This window comes from Heptranchias perlo, chromosome 4 (assembly GCF_035084215.1).
Source record: "Heptranchias perlo isolate sHepPer1 chromosome 4, sHepPer1.hap1, whole genome shotgun sequence".
Lineage (NCBI taxonomy): Eukaryota > Metazoa > Chordata > Chondrichthyes > Hexanchiformes > Hexanchidae > Heptranchias > Heptranchias perlo.
The window spans coordinates 102,657,516-102,674,563 of NC_090328.1; the positions used below are offsets into that span (position 1 = coordinate 102,657,516).

Here is a 17,048-nt window from a genome sequence, read left to right on the forward strand (position 1 = left end):
TTGATCAGATCACCCCTTAACCTTCTAAACTCTAGAGAATACAACCCTAATTTGTGTAATCCCTCCTCGTAACTTAACCCTTGAAGTCCGGGTATCATTCTAGTAAACCTACGCTGCACTCCCTCCAAGGCCAATATGTCCTTCTGAAGGTGCGGTGCCCAGAACTGCTCACAGTACTCCAGGTGCGGTCTAACCAGGATTTTGTATAGCTGCAGCATAACTTCTACACCCTTGTACTCCAGTCCTCTAGATATAAAGGCCAGCATTCCATTAGCCTTATTGATTATTTTCTGCACCTGTTCATGACACTTCAATGATCTATGTACCTGAACCCCTAAGTCCCTTTGGACATCCACTGTTTTTAACTTTTTACCATTTAGAAAGTACCCTGTTCTATCCTTTTTTGATCCAAAGTGGATGACCTCACATTTGTCTACATTGAATTCCATTTGCCACAGTTTTGCCCATTCATCTAATCTATCAATATCGCTTTGTAATTTTATGTTTTCATCTACACTGCTTACAATGCCACCAATCTTTGTGTCATCAGCAAACTTAGATATGACACTTTCTATGCCTTCATCTAAGTCGTTAATAAATATTGTGAATAATTGAGGCCCCAAGACAGATCCCTGCGGGACTCCACTAGTCACATCCTGCCAATGTACCTACCCATTATCCCTACTCTCTGTCGCCTTTCGCTCAGCCAACTTCCTAACCAAGTCCGTACTTTTCCCTCGATTCCATGGGCTTCTATCTTAGCTAACAGTCTCTTATGTGGGACCTTATCAAATGCCTTCTGGAAGTCCATATAAATAACATCCATTGACATTCCCCTGTCCTCTACTTTAGTCACCGCTTCAAAAAATTCAATCAATCAGGTTTGTCAGGCACGACCTACCTTTCACAAATCCATGCTGGCTCTGTCTGATTAACTGAAAATTCTCGAGGTGTTCAGTCACCCTATCTTAAATTATAGACTCCAGCATTTTCCCCACAACAGATGTTAGGCCATCTGGTCTATAATTCCCCGGTTTCACTCTTTCTCCTTTCTTAAAAAGTGGAGTGACATGTGCAATTTTCTAATCTAGAGGGACAGTTCCTGAATCTAGAGAACTTTGAAAGATTATAGTTAGGGCATCCGCAATGTGCTCACCTACTTCCTTTAAAACCATGGGATGGAAACCATCTGGTCCTGGGGATTTGTCACTCTTTAGTGCTATTATTTTCTTCATTACTGTTGCTTTACTTATGTTAATTTTAATCGAGTCCCTGTCCCTGATTCAATATTAGTTTTCTTGGGATTTCCGGCATGCTATCCTCTTTTTCTATTGTAAATACTGACGCAAAGTAATTATTCAACATGTCCACCATTTCCCCATTGTCAATGACAATATCCCCACTTTCAGTTTTTAAAGGGCCAACACTGCTCCTGACCACCCTCTTTCTCTTAATGTAACTATAAAAGTTCTTCGTATTGGTTTTGATATCCCTTGCAAGTTTCTTTTCATACTCTCTTTTTGTAGCTCTTACTATCTGTTTTGTGACCCTTTGTTGATCTTTGTATCTTTCCCATTCGCCCGGACCTGTGCCATTTTTTGCCTTTTTGTATGCCCTTTCCTTATGTCTTATACTGTCCCTTACCTCTTTAGTTGTCCATGGCTGCTTTTTATGGCAAGTAGAGTTCTTGCCCCTCAGGGGTATAAACCGGTTCTGTATCTTGTTAAATGTTTCTTTAAACATTTCCCACTGATCATCAGTCGTTTTACCCATTAACAGATTTGCCCAGTTTACTGTGGACAGTCTAATTTCTAATTTCTCATGTGGCTCGGTGTCAAATTTTGTTTGAAAATCACTCGTGAAGTGCCTTGGGACGTTTTACTATGTTAAAGGCGCTATATAAATGCAAGTTGTTGTTGTCCTCAGTAGAAATGAATGCAGTTATTTTTTTAAAACAGTTTGGGTGAGGAACCCTTTCCATTCTTTAATCTCTGGTTTGGGTGAGGAACCCTTCCCCCCTCCCTTTTTATTCCCCTCCCACTTTTTTCTCCCTTCCTCCTCCATCACGCTCCCTTCTCCCCCTACCCTTCTTTCTCTCCTTCTCCCCACCCTCTTCCCCTTCTCCCTATCCTCCTTCTGCTCCTTCCCCACTCTCCCTTCTCCCCCTCTCATCCCACCTCCCTCTCCCTTCTCCACTCTCTTCTCCCCCCTCTTCCTTCCCGCTCCTCCCCCTTCTCCTCACTCATCCCTCCCTCTCCCTTCTCCTCCCCTCACCCACTTCTCCCTCTCCCTTCTCCTCCCCTCACCCACTTCTCCCTCTCCCTTCTCCTCCCCTCACCCACTTCTCCCCTCCCCTCACCCACTTCTCCCCTCCCCTCACCCACTTCTCCCCTCACACATCCCCCTCTCTCATCCCCCTCTCCCTTCTCCCACCACTCATCCTCCCTCCCTTCTCCCCTCTCTCTCATCCCTGCCTCTCTCCCCTTCCCCTTCTCTCATCCCTGCCTCTCTCCCCTTCCCCTTCTCTCATCCCTGCCTCTCTCCCCTTCCCCTTCTCTCATCCCTGCCTCTCTCCCCTCTCTCATCCCCCCTCCCATCCTCCCGCTCCCTTCTCCTTCTCCCTATCCTCCTTCTGCTCCTTCCCCACTCTCCCTTCTCCCCCTCTCATCCCACCTCCCTCTCCCTTCTCCACTCTCTTCTCCCCCCTCTTCCTTCCCCTTCTCTCCCCCCTCCCCTCACTCATCCCTCCCTCCCCCCCCTCCCTCCCTCCCCCCCCTCCCTTCTCCCCCCCTCCCTTCTCCCCCCCCTCCCCCCCTCCCTTCTCCCCCCCCTCCCTTCTCCCCCCCCTCCCTTCTCCCCCCCCCTCCCCACTCTCCCTTCTCCCCCTCTCATCCCACCTCCCTCTCCCTTCTCCACTCTCTTCTCCCCCCTCTTCCTTCCCCTTCTCTCCCCCCTCCCCTCACTCATCCCTCCCTCCCCCCCCTCCCTCCCTCCCCCCCCTCCCCCCCTCCCTCCCCCCCCCTCCCTCCCCCCCCCTCCCTCCCCCCCCCCCTCCCTCCCCCCCTCCCTCCCCCCCTCCCTTCTCCCCCCCCCTCCCTCCCCCCCTCCCTTCTCCCCCCCCTCCCCCCCTCCCTTCTCCCCCCCCTCCCTTCTCCCCCCCCTCCCTTCTCCCCCCCCTCCCTTCTCCCCCCCCTCCCTTCTCCCCCCCCCTCCCCACTCTCCCTTCTCCCCCTCTCATCCCACCTCCCTCTCCCTTCTCCACTCTCTTCTCCCCCCTCTTCCTTCCCGCTCCTCCCCCTTCTCTCCCCCCTCCTCTCACTCATCCCTCCCTCTCCCCCCTTCCCCACCCCCCCCTTCCCCACCCCCCTTCTCCCCCTTCCCCACCCCCCCCTTCTCCCCCTTCCCCACCCCCCCCTTCTCCCCCTTCCCCACACCCCCTTCTCCCCCTTCCCCACACCCCCCCTTCCCCACCCCCCCTTCTCCCCCACCTCCCTCTCCCTTCTCCACTCTCTTCTCCCCCCTCTTCCTTCCCGCTCCTCCCCCTTCTCTCCCCCCTCCCCTCACTCATCCCTCCCTCTCCCCTCCCCCCCTACTTCTCCCCTCCTCCCCCCTCCCCTCTCTTCTCCCCCCTCTTCCTTCCCGCTCCTCCCCCTTCTCTCCCCCCTCCCCTCACTCATCCCTCCCTCTCCCTTCTCCCCCCTACTTCTCCCCTCCTCCCCTCCCCCATCCCCCTCTCTCATCCCTATTCTCTCATCCCCCCCTCCATCTCATCCCCCTCTCCCATTCCCCCTTCTCCCACCACTCATCCTCCCTCCCTTCTCCCCTCTCTCATCCCTCCCTCTCTCCTCCCCTCTCTCATCCCTCCCTCTCTCCTCCCCTCTCTCATCCCTCCCTCTCTCCTCCCCTCTCTCATCCCTCCCTCTCTCCTCCCCTCTCTCTCATCCCCCCCTCTCTCCACTTCCCCCTTGCCCTTCTCCCCTCTCTCATCCCTGCCTCTCACTCCCTTCTCTCATCCCCCCTCCCATCCTCCCGCTCCCTTCTCCTTCCCATCCTCCTCTCTTTCCCTCTCCCTTATCCTCCTCCTCCCCTCTCATCCCACCCTTTCTCTTCTCCCCTCAATCATCCCCTCTCTCTCTCCCTCCTCCTCCTCCCCTTCAGTCTCTCCTCTGATCCCCCTCTCTCTTCTCCCCTTTCTCGCTGCTCCCTTCTCCCCTCTTAACCCCCTCTCTCCCTTCTCCGTGCCTTCTCCCATCCCTCCCTCTGTCTCCCTTCTCCCATCCCTCCCTCTGTCTCCCTTCTCCCATCCCTCCCTCTGTCTCCCTTCTCCCATCCCTCCCTCTGTCTCCCTTCTCCCATCCCTCCCTCTGTCTCCCTTCTCCCATCCCTCCCTCTGTCTCCCTTCTCCCATCCCTCCCTCTGTCTCCCTTCTCCCCCTCCCTCCCTCCCTCTGTCTCCCTTCTCCCCCTCCCTCCCTCCCTCTGTCTCCCTTCTCCCCCTCCCTCCCTCCCTCTGTCTCCCTTCTCCCCCTCCCTCCCTCCCTCTGTCTCCCTTCTCCCCCTCCCTCCCTCCCTCTGTCTCCCTTCTCCCCCTCCCTCCCTCCCTCTGTCTCCCTTCTCCCCCTCCCTCCCTCCCTCTGTCTCCCTTCTCCCCCTCCCTCCCTCCCTCTGTCTCCCTTCTCCCCCTCCCTCCCTCCCTCTGTCTCCCTTCTCCCCCTCCCTCCCTCCCTCTGTCTCCCTTCTCCCCCTCCCTCCCTCCCTCTGTCTCCCTTCTCCCCCTCCCTCCCTCCCTCTGTCTCCCTTCTCCCCCTCCCTCCCTCCCTCTGTCTCCCTTCTCCCCCTCCCTCCCTCCCTCTGTCTCCCTTCTCCCCCTCCCTCCCTCCCTCTGTCTCCCTTCTCCCCCTCCCTCCCTCCCTCTGTCTCCCTTCTCCCCCTCCCTCCCTCCCTCTGTCTCCCTTCTCCCCCTCCCTCCCTCCCTCTGTCTCCCTTCTCCCCCTCCCTCCCTCCCTCTGTCTCCCTTCTCCCCCTCCCTCCCTCCCTCTGTCTCCCTTCTCCCCCTCCCTCCCTCCCTCTGTCTCCCTTCTCCCCCTCCCTCCCTCCCTCTGTCTCCCTTCTCCCCCTCCCTCCCTCCCTCTGTCTCCCTTCTCCCCCTCCCTCCCTCCCTCTGTCTCCCTTCTCCCCCTCCCTCCCTCCCTCTGTCTCCCTTCTCCCCCTCCCTCCCTCCCTCTGTCTCCCTTCTCCCCCTCCCTCCCTCCCTCTGTCTCCCTTCTCCCCCTCCCTCCCTCCCTCTGTCTCCCTTCTCCCCCTCCCTCCCTCCCTCTGTCTCCCTTCTCCCCCTCCCTCCCTCCCTCTGTCTCCCTTCTCCCCCTCCCTCCCTCCCTCTGTCTCCCTTCTCCCCCTCCCTCCCTCCCTCTGTCTCCCTTCTCCCCCTCCCTCCCTCCCTCTGTCTCCCTTCTCCCCCTCCCTCCCTCCCTCTGTCTCCCTTCTCCCCCTCCCTCCCTCCCTCTGTCTCCCTTCTCCCCCTCCCTCCCTCCCTCTGTCTCCCTTCTCCCCCTCCCTCCCTCCCTCTGTCTCCCTTCTCCCCCTCCCTCCCTCCCTCTGTCTCCCTTCTCCCCCTCCCTCCCTCCCTCTGTCTCCCTTCTCCCCCTCCCTCCCTCCCTCTGTCTCCCTTCTCCCCCTCCCTCCCTCCCTCTGTCTCCCTTCTCCCCCTCCCTCCCTCCCTCTGTCTCCCTTCTCCCCCTCCCTCCCTCCCTCTGTCTCCCTTCTCCCCCTCCCTCCCTCCCTCTGTCTCCCTTCTCCCCCTCCCTCCCTCCCTCTGTCTCCCTTCTCCCCCTCCCTCCCTCCCTCTGTCTCCCTTCTCCCCCTCCCTCCCTCCCTCTGTCTCCCTTCTCCCCCTCCCTCCCTCTGTCTCCCTTCTCCCCCTCCCTCCCTCCCTCTGTCTCCCTTCTCCCCCTCCCTCCCTCCCTCTGTCTCCCTTCTCCCCCTCCCTCCCTCCCTCTGTCTCCCTTCTCCCCCTCCCTCCCTCCCTCTGTCTCCCTTCTCCCCCTCCCTCCCTCCCTCTGTCTCCCTTCTCCCCCTCCCTCCCTCCCTCCCTCCCTCTGTCTCCCCCTCCCTCCCTCTGTCTCCCTTCTCCCCCTCCCTCCCTCTGTCTCCCTTCTCCCCCTCCCTCCCTCTGTCTCCCTCCCTCCCTCTCCCTTCTCCCCCTCCCTCCCTCTTCCCCCTCCCTCCCTCTGTCTCCCTTCTCCCCCTCCCTCCCTCTGTCTCCCTTCTCCCCCTCCCTCCCTCTGTCTCCCTTCTCCCCCTCCCTCCCTCTGTCTCCCTTCTCCCCCTCCCTCCCTCTGTCTCCCTTCTCCCCCTCCCTCCCTCTGTCTCCCTTCTCCCCCTCCCTCCCTCTGTCTCCCTTCTCCCCCTCCCTCCCTCCCTCTGTCTCCCTTCTCCCCCTCCCTCCCTCCCTCTGTCTCCCTTCTCCCCCTCCCTCCCTCCCTCTGTCTCCCTTCTCCCCCTCCCTCCCTCCCTCTGTCTCCCTTCTCCCCCTCCCTCCCTCCCTCCCTCCCTCTGTCTCCCCCTCCCTCCCTCTGTCTCCCTTCTCCCCCTCCCTCCCTCTGTCTCCCTTCTCCCCCTCCCTCCCTCTGTCTCCCTCCCTCCCTCTCCCTTCTCCCCCTCCCTCCCTCTTCCCCCTCCCTCCCTCTGTCTCCCTTCTCCCCCTCCCTCCCTCTGTCTCCCTTCTCCCCCTCCCTCCCTCTGTCTCCCTTCTCCCCCTCCCTCCCTCTGTCTCCCTTCTCCCCCTCCCTCCCTCTGTCTCCCTTCTCCCCCTCCCTCCCTCTGTCTCCCTTCTCCCCCTCCCTCCCTCCCTCTGTCTCCCTTCTCCCCCTCCCTCCCTCCCTCTGTCTCCCTTCTCCCCCTCCCTCCCTCCCTCTGTCTCCCTTCTCCCCCTCCCTCCCTCCCTCTGTCTCCCTTCTCCCCCTCCCTCCCTCCCTCTGTCTCCCTTCTCCCCCTCCCTCCCTCCCTCTGTCTCCCTTCTCCCCCTCCCTCCCTCCCTCTGTCTCCCTTCTCCCCCTCCCTCCCTCCCTCTGTCTCCCTTCTCCCCCTCCCTCCCTCCCTCTGTCTCCCTTCTCCCCCTCCCTCCCTCCCTCTGTCTCCCTTCTCCCCCTCCCTCCCTCCCTCTGTCTCCCTTCTCCCCCTCCCTCCCTCCCTCTGTCTCCCTTCTCCCCCTCCCTCCCTCCCTCTGTCTCCCTTCTCCCCCTCCCTCCCTCCCTCTGTCTCCCTTCTCCCCCTCCCTCCCTCCCTCTGTCTCCCTTCTCCCCCTCCCTCCCTCTGTCTCCCTTCTCCCCCTCCCTCCCTCTGTCTCCCTTCTCCCCCTCCCTCCCTCTGTCTCCCTTCTCCCCCTCCCTCCCTCTGTCTCCCTTCTCCCCCTCCCTCCCTCTGTCTCCCTTCTCCCCCTCCCTCCCTCTGTCTCCCTTCTCCCCCTCCCTCCCTCTGTCTCCCTTCTCCCCCTCCCTCCCTCTGTCTCCCTTCTCCCCCTCCCTCCCTCTGTCTCCCTTTTCCCCCTCTTTCATCGCCCCCTCACATCCTCCCGCCCTCTCTCATATCCCCTTTCCCTTCTCCCCTCTCTAATTCCCCCCTCCCTCGTTCGATCATTTCCGGTCCAGTGACGCCATGTTGGAGGCCCGGAAGTACAGTTCCCAGAGTGCTCGCCGCTGGCGGGCGGTGTTTGACCGTGAGGAGGGAGATGGCGGCGGGGCCGAGCGCGGCGGGAGGCGGCTTTAGGGCCTCGAGCTCCGGCGGTGTTCCCGAGTACGAGGTGCCGGACGTAAACACGAAAGTTCTCCGCGTGGGTTCCTTCGGCAGCCTGTGGCGGGAGAAGCTGGATCAGGCGGACCTGGGGTTGGAGGAGGAGGAAGAGGAGGAGGTGGTGGGGCAGCAGCTGGTAACCCAGCTGGGCCTTCCCTTGGACATGGTGACGGAGCTGCAGCTGGTGTGCGGGTGAGAGAGGGAGGGAGGGAGGGAGACATAGCACAGTGACCGGGTCAGGGGCACAGTATCAGAATCAGATGGGTGGCTGCAGTAAACAAGTCCCCTTGGATTCAGGTTGATGAGAACCAAGGCTGAGACATCCTCAAATGTACACAGGGGCACTGCTGGAGTTTAACCCACTAAAACAATTCAGCTTAACCCACACAAAGCACTGGTTCTTTTGATAATTACCGTAAATCTGGTTACTGACCATCCTGCCAATGGAAACCATAAGATTGGCAACCACAGTAATGGTTCAATTGAGGGATGGAGGCAGACGTGTTTTATTACATCTCCCATACTGTGAAACATTTTGATTTAGAGCGGTTTCATAGTGATGAATTTTGAACTTAAGTTGCAAGCTTCTTTGGGAAGGCCCTCTAGCAGCTCTTGCAGACATCCTGCTATCTTTAACCCAAAATATATATCTTAACCAAGTCATTAGGGTGCACCAGTATTCTAGAGTGAGGGATGTTCGCCCTGCTTGATTGGAGACATGCCTCGGCACAGGAGACAAAATAAAGGCCTTTTGTGTTTCTGAAAATAGTTGGATCTAATTTGGAAATGTGGCATTATCCATCTATATACAGAAAGAAGAAGAGCTGTGTTACTGTAATAGTTTGGTGGTTTGGGAGTTTAAATTTATTGAAATGAAAAGGTGACAGGAAGGATTTACTATACCAACTGTACACATCTCTGACATCCTGTGAATGTCTGTTTTCGGCTAGTGGTAAATCAGGTTGCGTATAAATTCAAGATCGTTCGTTCCCTCCCTCCGCTAGGGCTGAAATTCACACCAGCTCGCTAGACTAAGACTCAGCTGAAGTTTGCAGTACTGAGTTTTCTTGTTTGTGAAGCACAGGCAACCATCTCTCCATCACAGTTTCACATGGTTCCTATTACAAATATTTTTTCTTTGTTTTGTACAGTGTTGATACATTGAACTGCTCAGAAGAGATCAATACAGATGTCATCCCAGAAGATACAGACCTGGTCACATTGAAGTATGTATTTTGTTTATTTGTTTCTCCCTATTCTTTGATTTTACAAAAATAGATAAACATAACTTTATTTTTCATTTAGGTTACTTTTTTAAAAACTTGCACTTTAATAGCAGATTGGGAATTTGAATCCTCTATTTGCAGAGGAAATCCCCAATCCTGCCCTGGATACATGGAGAAGGAACTACTCAAATCCTGCACAGCCATATGCCCCAGAGTTTGACATTCTCTCCAATCAAGCCAACAGAACAATCTCTCTGCCCCAATAAACGCCTTCACAATGATCATTTGTAAAGTACATGCAGTCTATGCACTAATAGAAGGTGTGTATGGGTGAATTCTAGAGAGGAAGGTGTTAGAAAGAGATTGGGGAACATCAGTAGGGACAGCAGAAGGAGCCAAAACCTCTAGGAAGGTTATAGCAGGCCAGGATGCAATGAGAGAAGATTTTATAACATCAGATTTATTAGGGTTTTTAGATAAGGACCCCCTCATGGGGAGGGAATACAGACATCCTTTAAAAAAATATCGGTGTATTCTACCTCATCACTGCCGTTAATTCTTTTTGGGGGAGGGGTATGTTTTTGTGCATCACAAAGCTAGCTAACATTTCTCCTTCCACACCAACAGCAGAGGTGGGCAGAATAGCAATTCTAATGAGCAGGGTGAAACACAGAAGTTGTGTGTTTCACTAAATAATAAATGCTACCTCTTGAGTGTTAAATAACATTAATTTAGGACATCTCTGAGTGACCATGCTGGGAATTGCTAATGATTTTAATGTTTCCTTTGTGTCATGTTCTGGGATTTTTGAGGAATTTGGTTTCATTTATCTTAAGATGTTACTACTCAGTTAATTCTGGCCCAGAGGGGATCAAATCCTCAGAGCAAACGTGTTCCGTAAATGCGAATTAGAAACATTCGATGCATCGTCCAGGATGGTTTTTCTCGTACCACATCAATTTGAGACCATGAGAATCGTGAACATATTTCAGAAAGGACTTTGAATCCATTCTAACATTATACCTATTCATGTGAGCCCAGTGGGGAATTGCTGCCAGGGAAGCTGCCACCTCGGAAAGCAGTAGCCAGTTAGATTGGCAGCTCAATTAGCCAATCCCCAGTCAAGAGCTGGGGGATGCTTAGAGTTTATAAGTCTTTGGTTTCCTGCCTAAGTGGGACAAGGTGACAGACAGTTAGGAGAAATCTGGACTGCACCTCCCTTAGTTTTAGTGCCAGTTAGTTTCAGGGAATTGCTAGTTAGAAAAGTGTATCTAGCCCACTAACAGTGTGGTGTGCTTTGATATATTCTATATTGCAAGGAATTATGGAATAGATTTAAAGTTTACTGTAAATGTTAATCTGTTCATTCACACATTATGTGAAAATAAATTACCTTGTTAGTTTATTTTTGGACTCATCTCACTAGACTGTGCATTAGTCATCCTTCCAGAAGATAGGAGAAACACACATGCAAGATTACAGTATCCAGTTCAAATACCAAGGAGTTTTATTGTTACAACTCTGTTTTAGGCTATTAGGCAGTAAAGGATTGTAAAGGACACTGGACCACTTATGAGAGAAACCAGAGATGTGGAACCCAATATTTGAACCTGTGATAATATCTAAGGCAGACCTGTAATTTGTGAGATATCTTTTGTCCTTGACTGTATGTTTTAGTATGGAATTTTTAACTATAGAACAGTTGACAGACAGCATTTGTTATTTGCGATTGTAGTGGTTTCTTTTTCAATCTGGACATCATAAGGTTGCTATTAGTTTTTGGTAACACACAGGAAATTTGAATAACTTAATCTGGAGCTGGGAGCCATGGAAGACTTTTACTCCTAGATTCAGGAGACCCTAGAGGACTCTTGGACCATATCCTTTTTTAAAGTTGAGTCTATATTAAATTAATTAGGTAAAGTATAATCTGGATATTAAGATTAATTCATATTCCATGACCCAAATAATTATTCAGGTTAAGAGAATACATGGCACTGACTACAATAGGTGTCTTAAACTTTTGAGTTTTTATAGCAGCATACAAAAAGAGAGGTGGGAAAAGATCATCCTATCCTAGGCTCACCCTATCCATTAAACAACGTAATCTTGCTCAACACCACCCTCCCTTCCCCCCCCCCCCCCCCCCCCCAACCACTAGTAGTGCTAAATGTTGGGGAGGCTTAAAAGTTACAAAAGTTGCCTTTTCATGATGCACTTCAGATCACAGATTGCTTTCAACACCAGCATCACCAGTGACCACGTTGGGAGTATGGAACATATATTGAATGGCAATTTTTTGAAGTCCTATTCCTTCACAGGATAATTACATTACAGAAACTAAGTATTAAGAAAGAACTTGCATTTATATAGCACCTTTCACAACCTCCAGGCATCCTGAAGCACTTCACAGCTAACAAAGTACTTTTAAAGTGTAGTCACTGTTGTAATGTAGGGGAACATAATAGCCAATTTGCACACAGCAAGGCCCCACAAACTGCAATGAGATTAATGACCAGATCTCCTGATTTACTGTTGTTTGAGCAATAAGTATTGACCAGGAGAACACCCTTGCTCTTCTTTGAATAGTGCCATGGGGTCTTTTATGTCCACCTGAGAGGGCAGATGAGGCCTCGGTTTAATGTCTCATCTGAAAGACGGCATCTCCATTGGTGCAGCACTCTTTCGGTACTATGCTGAAGTGTTACCTAGATTATGTGTTCAAGTCTCTGGAGTGGAACTTGAACTCATGACCTGACTGAGGCAAGAGTGCTACCACTGAGCCATGGCTGACACCTATTTATTCGGTATGGTTGTTGAAATTGACTGTGTTCATAGTGGCACTTCAGCTATAAAATGCAAAAATAATTTTGGATGGAAACACTACTCTATTGTGGTGGTGCTGTTGCTGTGAAAACCCACCAGATACAAGCTGAAGTGCTGAAACACCCCTAAAACTAATAGTTACCTGTTTTTAGGATTTTATTTAAATATCTTTAGAAGTAATTAAAGCAGTCTTAGGGTACTAGTGCTCTGTTAATTGTTAGAACTTTATGTAGTCATGTATAAGACTAGAAATTTAGGTCACTATTTCGGGGTCGAAAGAAGAGGATCATCTTTTACTTGAGTCACTGTGGTGGATGGGACTCAGCTCACTCTGGGAAATGTAATTATAAAATCCTAGCCTGTTCTCTTCAACATCGCTCTGTGCCCCCTGGCTGACGACCTCCTGTTCCCTTCTTTCTGGCTGCTTTTCTCCTTTTCCCTGTCTGTGAAGCAGTGGCAACGCTTGGAACAGTCAGAATATATTAAAACATTTACTGTTCTAGGGGCTGCAGTGACTGAAGGGGCATCTTTCGTGATTTTCTTCAGGTTATTTTGGCTGGAAAGTGGGGTTGGGTGGGAGGAGCTGCTTAATATGCAAAAAATATACTCTGCGTCACTATTTAGAATCTTGTTTGTAGTCATTTAAATTCCTATAATACTGCTGATGAAGGAAGAGACTATCAAATTGTACTTAGAAAATTTTGCACAAGGAAATCTCAGCTCAGCTGGGAAAGTTTTGTAATTACCAGGAATGACGACAGCTGAATGTGTTGGAGGGCTTCCACCTGACCTAACCTGTTCAGCTGCCTTTGATAGTGGGGTGCTGTGCTTATAAATAATTTTTTTTAATACTGAAGGGATTTTAATAAATATTGAAATGTATAAGGAAAGGGTACTTGACATTTCAAGAATGTCATTCCCCTTTAATTTCAAATAAATGGCATTTTCTCTGGATCACATGGTTTTGTGAATTTGGAGTCTTAACATCGGTTTCTCCTGCATTTAATCAAATATACATCTAAGCTATATATTTTAGTGGAAGAGAAACTTCGAACAAAGACTATCTTTAAATAATACTTGCAGGGCAGTAGAATACCATTGAAAAAGCAAATTTAGGACCATTGTCAAGAATTCCTCATGCAAAAAGTGGTCAGCACTTGGAGTGGACTTCCAGGTAGAATATTGGAGGAAAGCAGTTAGATGCTGTAATAGGTTGGCTGTTGGCCTTCCCTGTCAGTATTTATTTTGAAACTTCAACTCTTATTTTGAAATTCTTTTCTTATGCAGAATCCGAAAGAAAGTAATTGACAAGAGAGAGGAACGTGTGATTTGTGATCGTGCTGGTAGGCATGAAGTGTTTGCACATGAACATGTAAGTATATTTGCCTTAATCAAAATTATAATAGTTTTAGATCAGAAACCGTATTGTGGAAACTCTGATGTGTGCGTCTCTTCACTGTGATGTACTAAGCTTCTAATTTCGGTGGCACAGTCAAGTTAAGTGTCAGGCAAGGCTAGATACTTTTGCACAGGGTGAGAAAGGGGACATTGGAGAGCAAGTCAGTCTTAGATTTGCTTTTTTCCCCTTTTGCTCGATGTTGACTCACAAGTAGCAAGACCAGAGGCTTGAAAACACTGTCATCTGTTTCCCCCCCCCTGCCCCTTTCACTTGAGAAGTAGTGTTTTGTTCAAAGGGAGGGAGAATAATCTTTTTTTAAATGTGGGCGGTAGGGAAAACAATTTTTTAAAAAAAGTATGTAAACAAAATGATTTTTTTGCCAAAGCGCACTTTTGTCTTTACACTGTAGCTTTACTATGTAAATAAATTTAATCTTTCCTCCACAGTATTTAACAAGTAACCGGGAGCAGACCTGCGGGTGGTAGGGCTACTGATGAGGATAGCAGGTCTGGTTTCTGTAAGAAATGCATTGATACATTTTATATTAAGAGTCTGTTTTAAAGGGGAATAGGGAGGGAGGAGGGAGAAGAGTACTTTTTCTTAAAAAAAAAGCCCTTTTGCTTTATTCACAGCCACCATCACCAAAAGACTTTTTAAATAATCAGAGCCAGCTCTGTTTTGCACTGGTGCTGTGGCACTGAATACATAGTGTATTAAAAGATAACTAAAATTGAAACAGATTTTCCCCTGCAGACACTCGATCTCTTTTAATGTACCCATTTGGCTAACAGAACAGGTAGGAAGCTGAAGAAATCCTTGCTCTTTTCCACAAGGTCATCACCCTTTTAAGGAGAAAATATGATGCAAGTTGGGGGGTAATTTTTGCTGTGTGACGCTCCTTATTGTATTTAAGTGTGCAGTGTGTTCAGTCCTTCAAAATCAGCATTTGTACAAGCAAATTAAGACATAAAATGCCATTCTTTACCTTTGTCTTTGTGTTTTGTGCATGAAATACTGAATACAAATAGTTGTTCAAGAACAAGTGAAAGGGGAAAGTGTAGAGCAGCAGAAGGAGAGTGTACTTTAGGCACTACAGATAAAGTGAAAACTAGAAGGTGTAAAGCGATTAACCCAGCATCAAAGCTGAAGGACAGGCTAGGGTGTGTGGCCCAACTAAAAGTTCTATATACAAACGCACAGAGTACAAGGAATAAATTATATGAACTACAGGCACAAATTCAAATTGGAGGGTATGACATGATGGCTATTACTGAGACATAGGTGCAGGATGGTCAGGATTGGGAACTAAATATACCAGGTTATAAGGTCTACGGGAGAGGTAGGGAAAATGGAAGGGGGCAGGAGTAGCCTTAGTGATTAGAGATGAAATCACTTCAATGATAAAGGAGGATTAATCCTTGGAGAAGCAAGGATTAATCAGGGATAGTCAACATGGCTTTGTCAAGGGAAGATCATGTCTGACTAATTTGATTGAATTTTTTGAGGGGGTGACTAGGCGTGTGGATGAGGGTAACGCAGTGGATGTGGTATACATGGATTTCAGTAAGGCCTTCGATAAAGTCCCCCACAGGAGACTGGTCAAGAAGGTACGAGCCCATGGAATCCAGGGTGCCTTGGCACTTTGGATACAAAACTGGCTTAGTGGCAGAAGGCAGAGGGTGATGGTCGAAGGTTGTTTTTGTGACTGGAAGCCTGTGGCCAGTGGGGTACCACAGGGATCGGTGCTGGGTCCCTTGCTGTTTGTGGTCTACATTAATGACTTGGATATGAATGTAAAAGGTATGATCAGTAAGTTCGCTGATGATACAAAGATTGGTAGGGTGGTAAATAGTGAGGAGGATAGCCTCAGTCTGCAGGACGATATAGATGGGTTGGTCAGATGGGCGGAACAGTGGCAAATGGAATTTAACCCGGAAAAGTGCGAGGTGATGCACTTTGGAGGGACTAACAAGGCAAGGGAATACACAATGAATGGGAGGACCCTAGGCAAGACAGAGGGTCAGAGGGATCTTGGTGTGCAAGTTCACAGATCCCTGAAGGCGGCGGAACAGGTAGATAAGGTGGTAAAGAAGGCATATGGGATACTTGCCTTTATTAGCCGAGGCATAGAATATAAGAGCAAGGAGGTTATGATGGAGCTGTATAAAACACTGGTTAGGCCACAGCTGGAGTACTGTGTGCAGTTCTGGTCGCCACACTACAGGAAGGATGTGATCGCTTTGGAAAGGGTGCAGAGGAGATTCACCAGGATGTTACTAGGGCTGGAGCGCTTCAGCTATGAGGAGAGACTGGGAAGATTGGGTTTGTTTTCCTTGGAGCAGAGGAGGCTGAGGGGGGACATGATTGAGGTGTACAAAATTATGAGGGGCATAGATAGGATGGATACTAAGGAGCTTTTTCCCTTCGTTGAGGGTTCTATAACAAGGGGACATAGATTCAAGGTAAAAGGCGGGAGGTTTAGAGGGGATTTGAGAAAGAACTTTTTCACCCAGAGGGTGGTTGGAGTCTGGAACTCACTGCCTGAAAGGGTTGTGGAGGCAGGAACCCTCACAACATTCAAGAAGCATTTGGATGAGCACTTGAAATGCCATAGCATACAAGGCTATGGACCAAATGCTGGAATATGGGATTAGAGTAGACAGGGCTGATGGCCGGCGCGGACACGATGGGCCGAAGGGCCTCTATCCGTGCTGTATAACTCTATGACTCTATGATTTAACGAGAGATAAGCAGCCAACAGAGACCTTATGGGTTGAATTGAGAAATAGGAAAGGATCTAAGATTATAGTGGGAGTTGTGTATAGGACCCCTGGCAGCCGCTCTGAAGTGCTAGATTGTATAAATGCAGAGATTAGACAAGCGTGTAACAAAGGCATAGTGATCTTAATGAGGGACTTTAACCTTCACATAGATTGGGGAAAGCAGACTAGCAACTGTCAGAAAGGTAGTGAATTTCTTGAGTGTGTCCGAGATAGTTTTCTACAGCAGTATGTCCTAGAGGCAACAAGGGGGCAAGCCATACTAGATTTAGTAATGAGTAATGAACCAGATTTAGTTAACAGCTTAACTATGCATGAACATCTATCCAATAGCGATCATAACATGATCGACTTCAAGGTAGTGTTTGAAAGGGAAAAAAATGAATCAGCTGCTAAGATTCTAGACTTGGGTAAGGCCGACTTCAATGGGATGAGACAGAGACTGTTCACAGTAAACTGGGCAAATCTGTTAATGGGTAAAACGACTGATGATCAGTGGGAAATGTTTCTTTAAACATTTAACGTGATACAGAATCGGTTTATACCCCTGAGGGGCAAGAACTCTACTTGCCATAAAAAACAGCCATGGACAACTAAAGAGGTAAGGGACAGTATAAGACATAAGGAAAGGGCATACAAAAAGGCAAAAAATGGCACAGATCCTGGCGAATGGGAAAGATACAAAGATCAACAAAGGGTCACAAAACAGATAGTAAGAGCTACAAAAAGAGAGTATGAAAAGAAACTTGCAAGGGATATCAAAACCAATACGAAGAACTTTTATAGTTATATTAGTAAAAAGAGGGTGGTCAGGAGCAGTGTTGGCCCCTTAAAAACTGAAAGTGGGGATATTGTCATTGACAATGGGGAAATGGCGGACATGTTGAATAATTACTTTGCATCAGTATTTACAGTAGAAAAAGAGGATAGCATGCCGGAAATCCCAAGAAAACTAATATTGAATCGGGGACAGGGACTCAATAAAATTAATATAAGTAAAACAACAGTAATGAAGAAAATAATAGCACTA

The 17,048-nt window shown here is 49.7% G+C and overlaps 1 protein-coding gene across 1 annotated transcript in view; it reads left to right on the forward strand.

Annotated features, from left to right (window-relative positions):
• Window positions 1–7,636: 7,636 nt before the first annotated feature.
• snapc3 (small nuclear RNA activating complex, polypeptide 3) overlaps window positions 7,637–17,048 on the forward strand; it is a 37,801-nt gene continuing 28,389 nt past the window's right edge. The window contains exons 1-3 of the mRNA XM_067983408.1: window positions 7,637–7,979; window positions 8,939–9,013; window positions 13,127–13,211. Of these exons, the coding sequence (XP_067839509.1) occupies window positions 7,726–7,979; window positions 8,939–9,013; window positions 13,127–13,211 (414 nt within the window). The 5' untranslated portion in view covers window positions 7,637–7,725. The remainder of the gene's footprint in view (window positions 7,980–8,938; window positions 9,014–13,126; window positions 13,212–17,048) is intronic.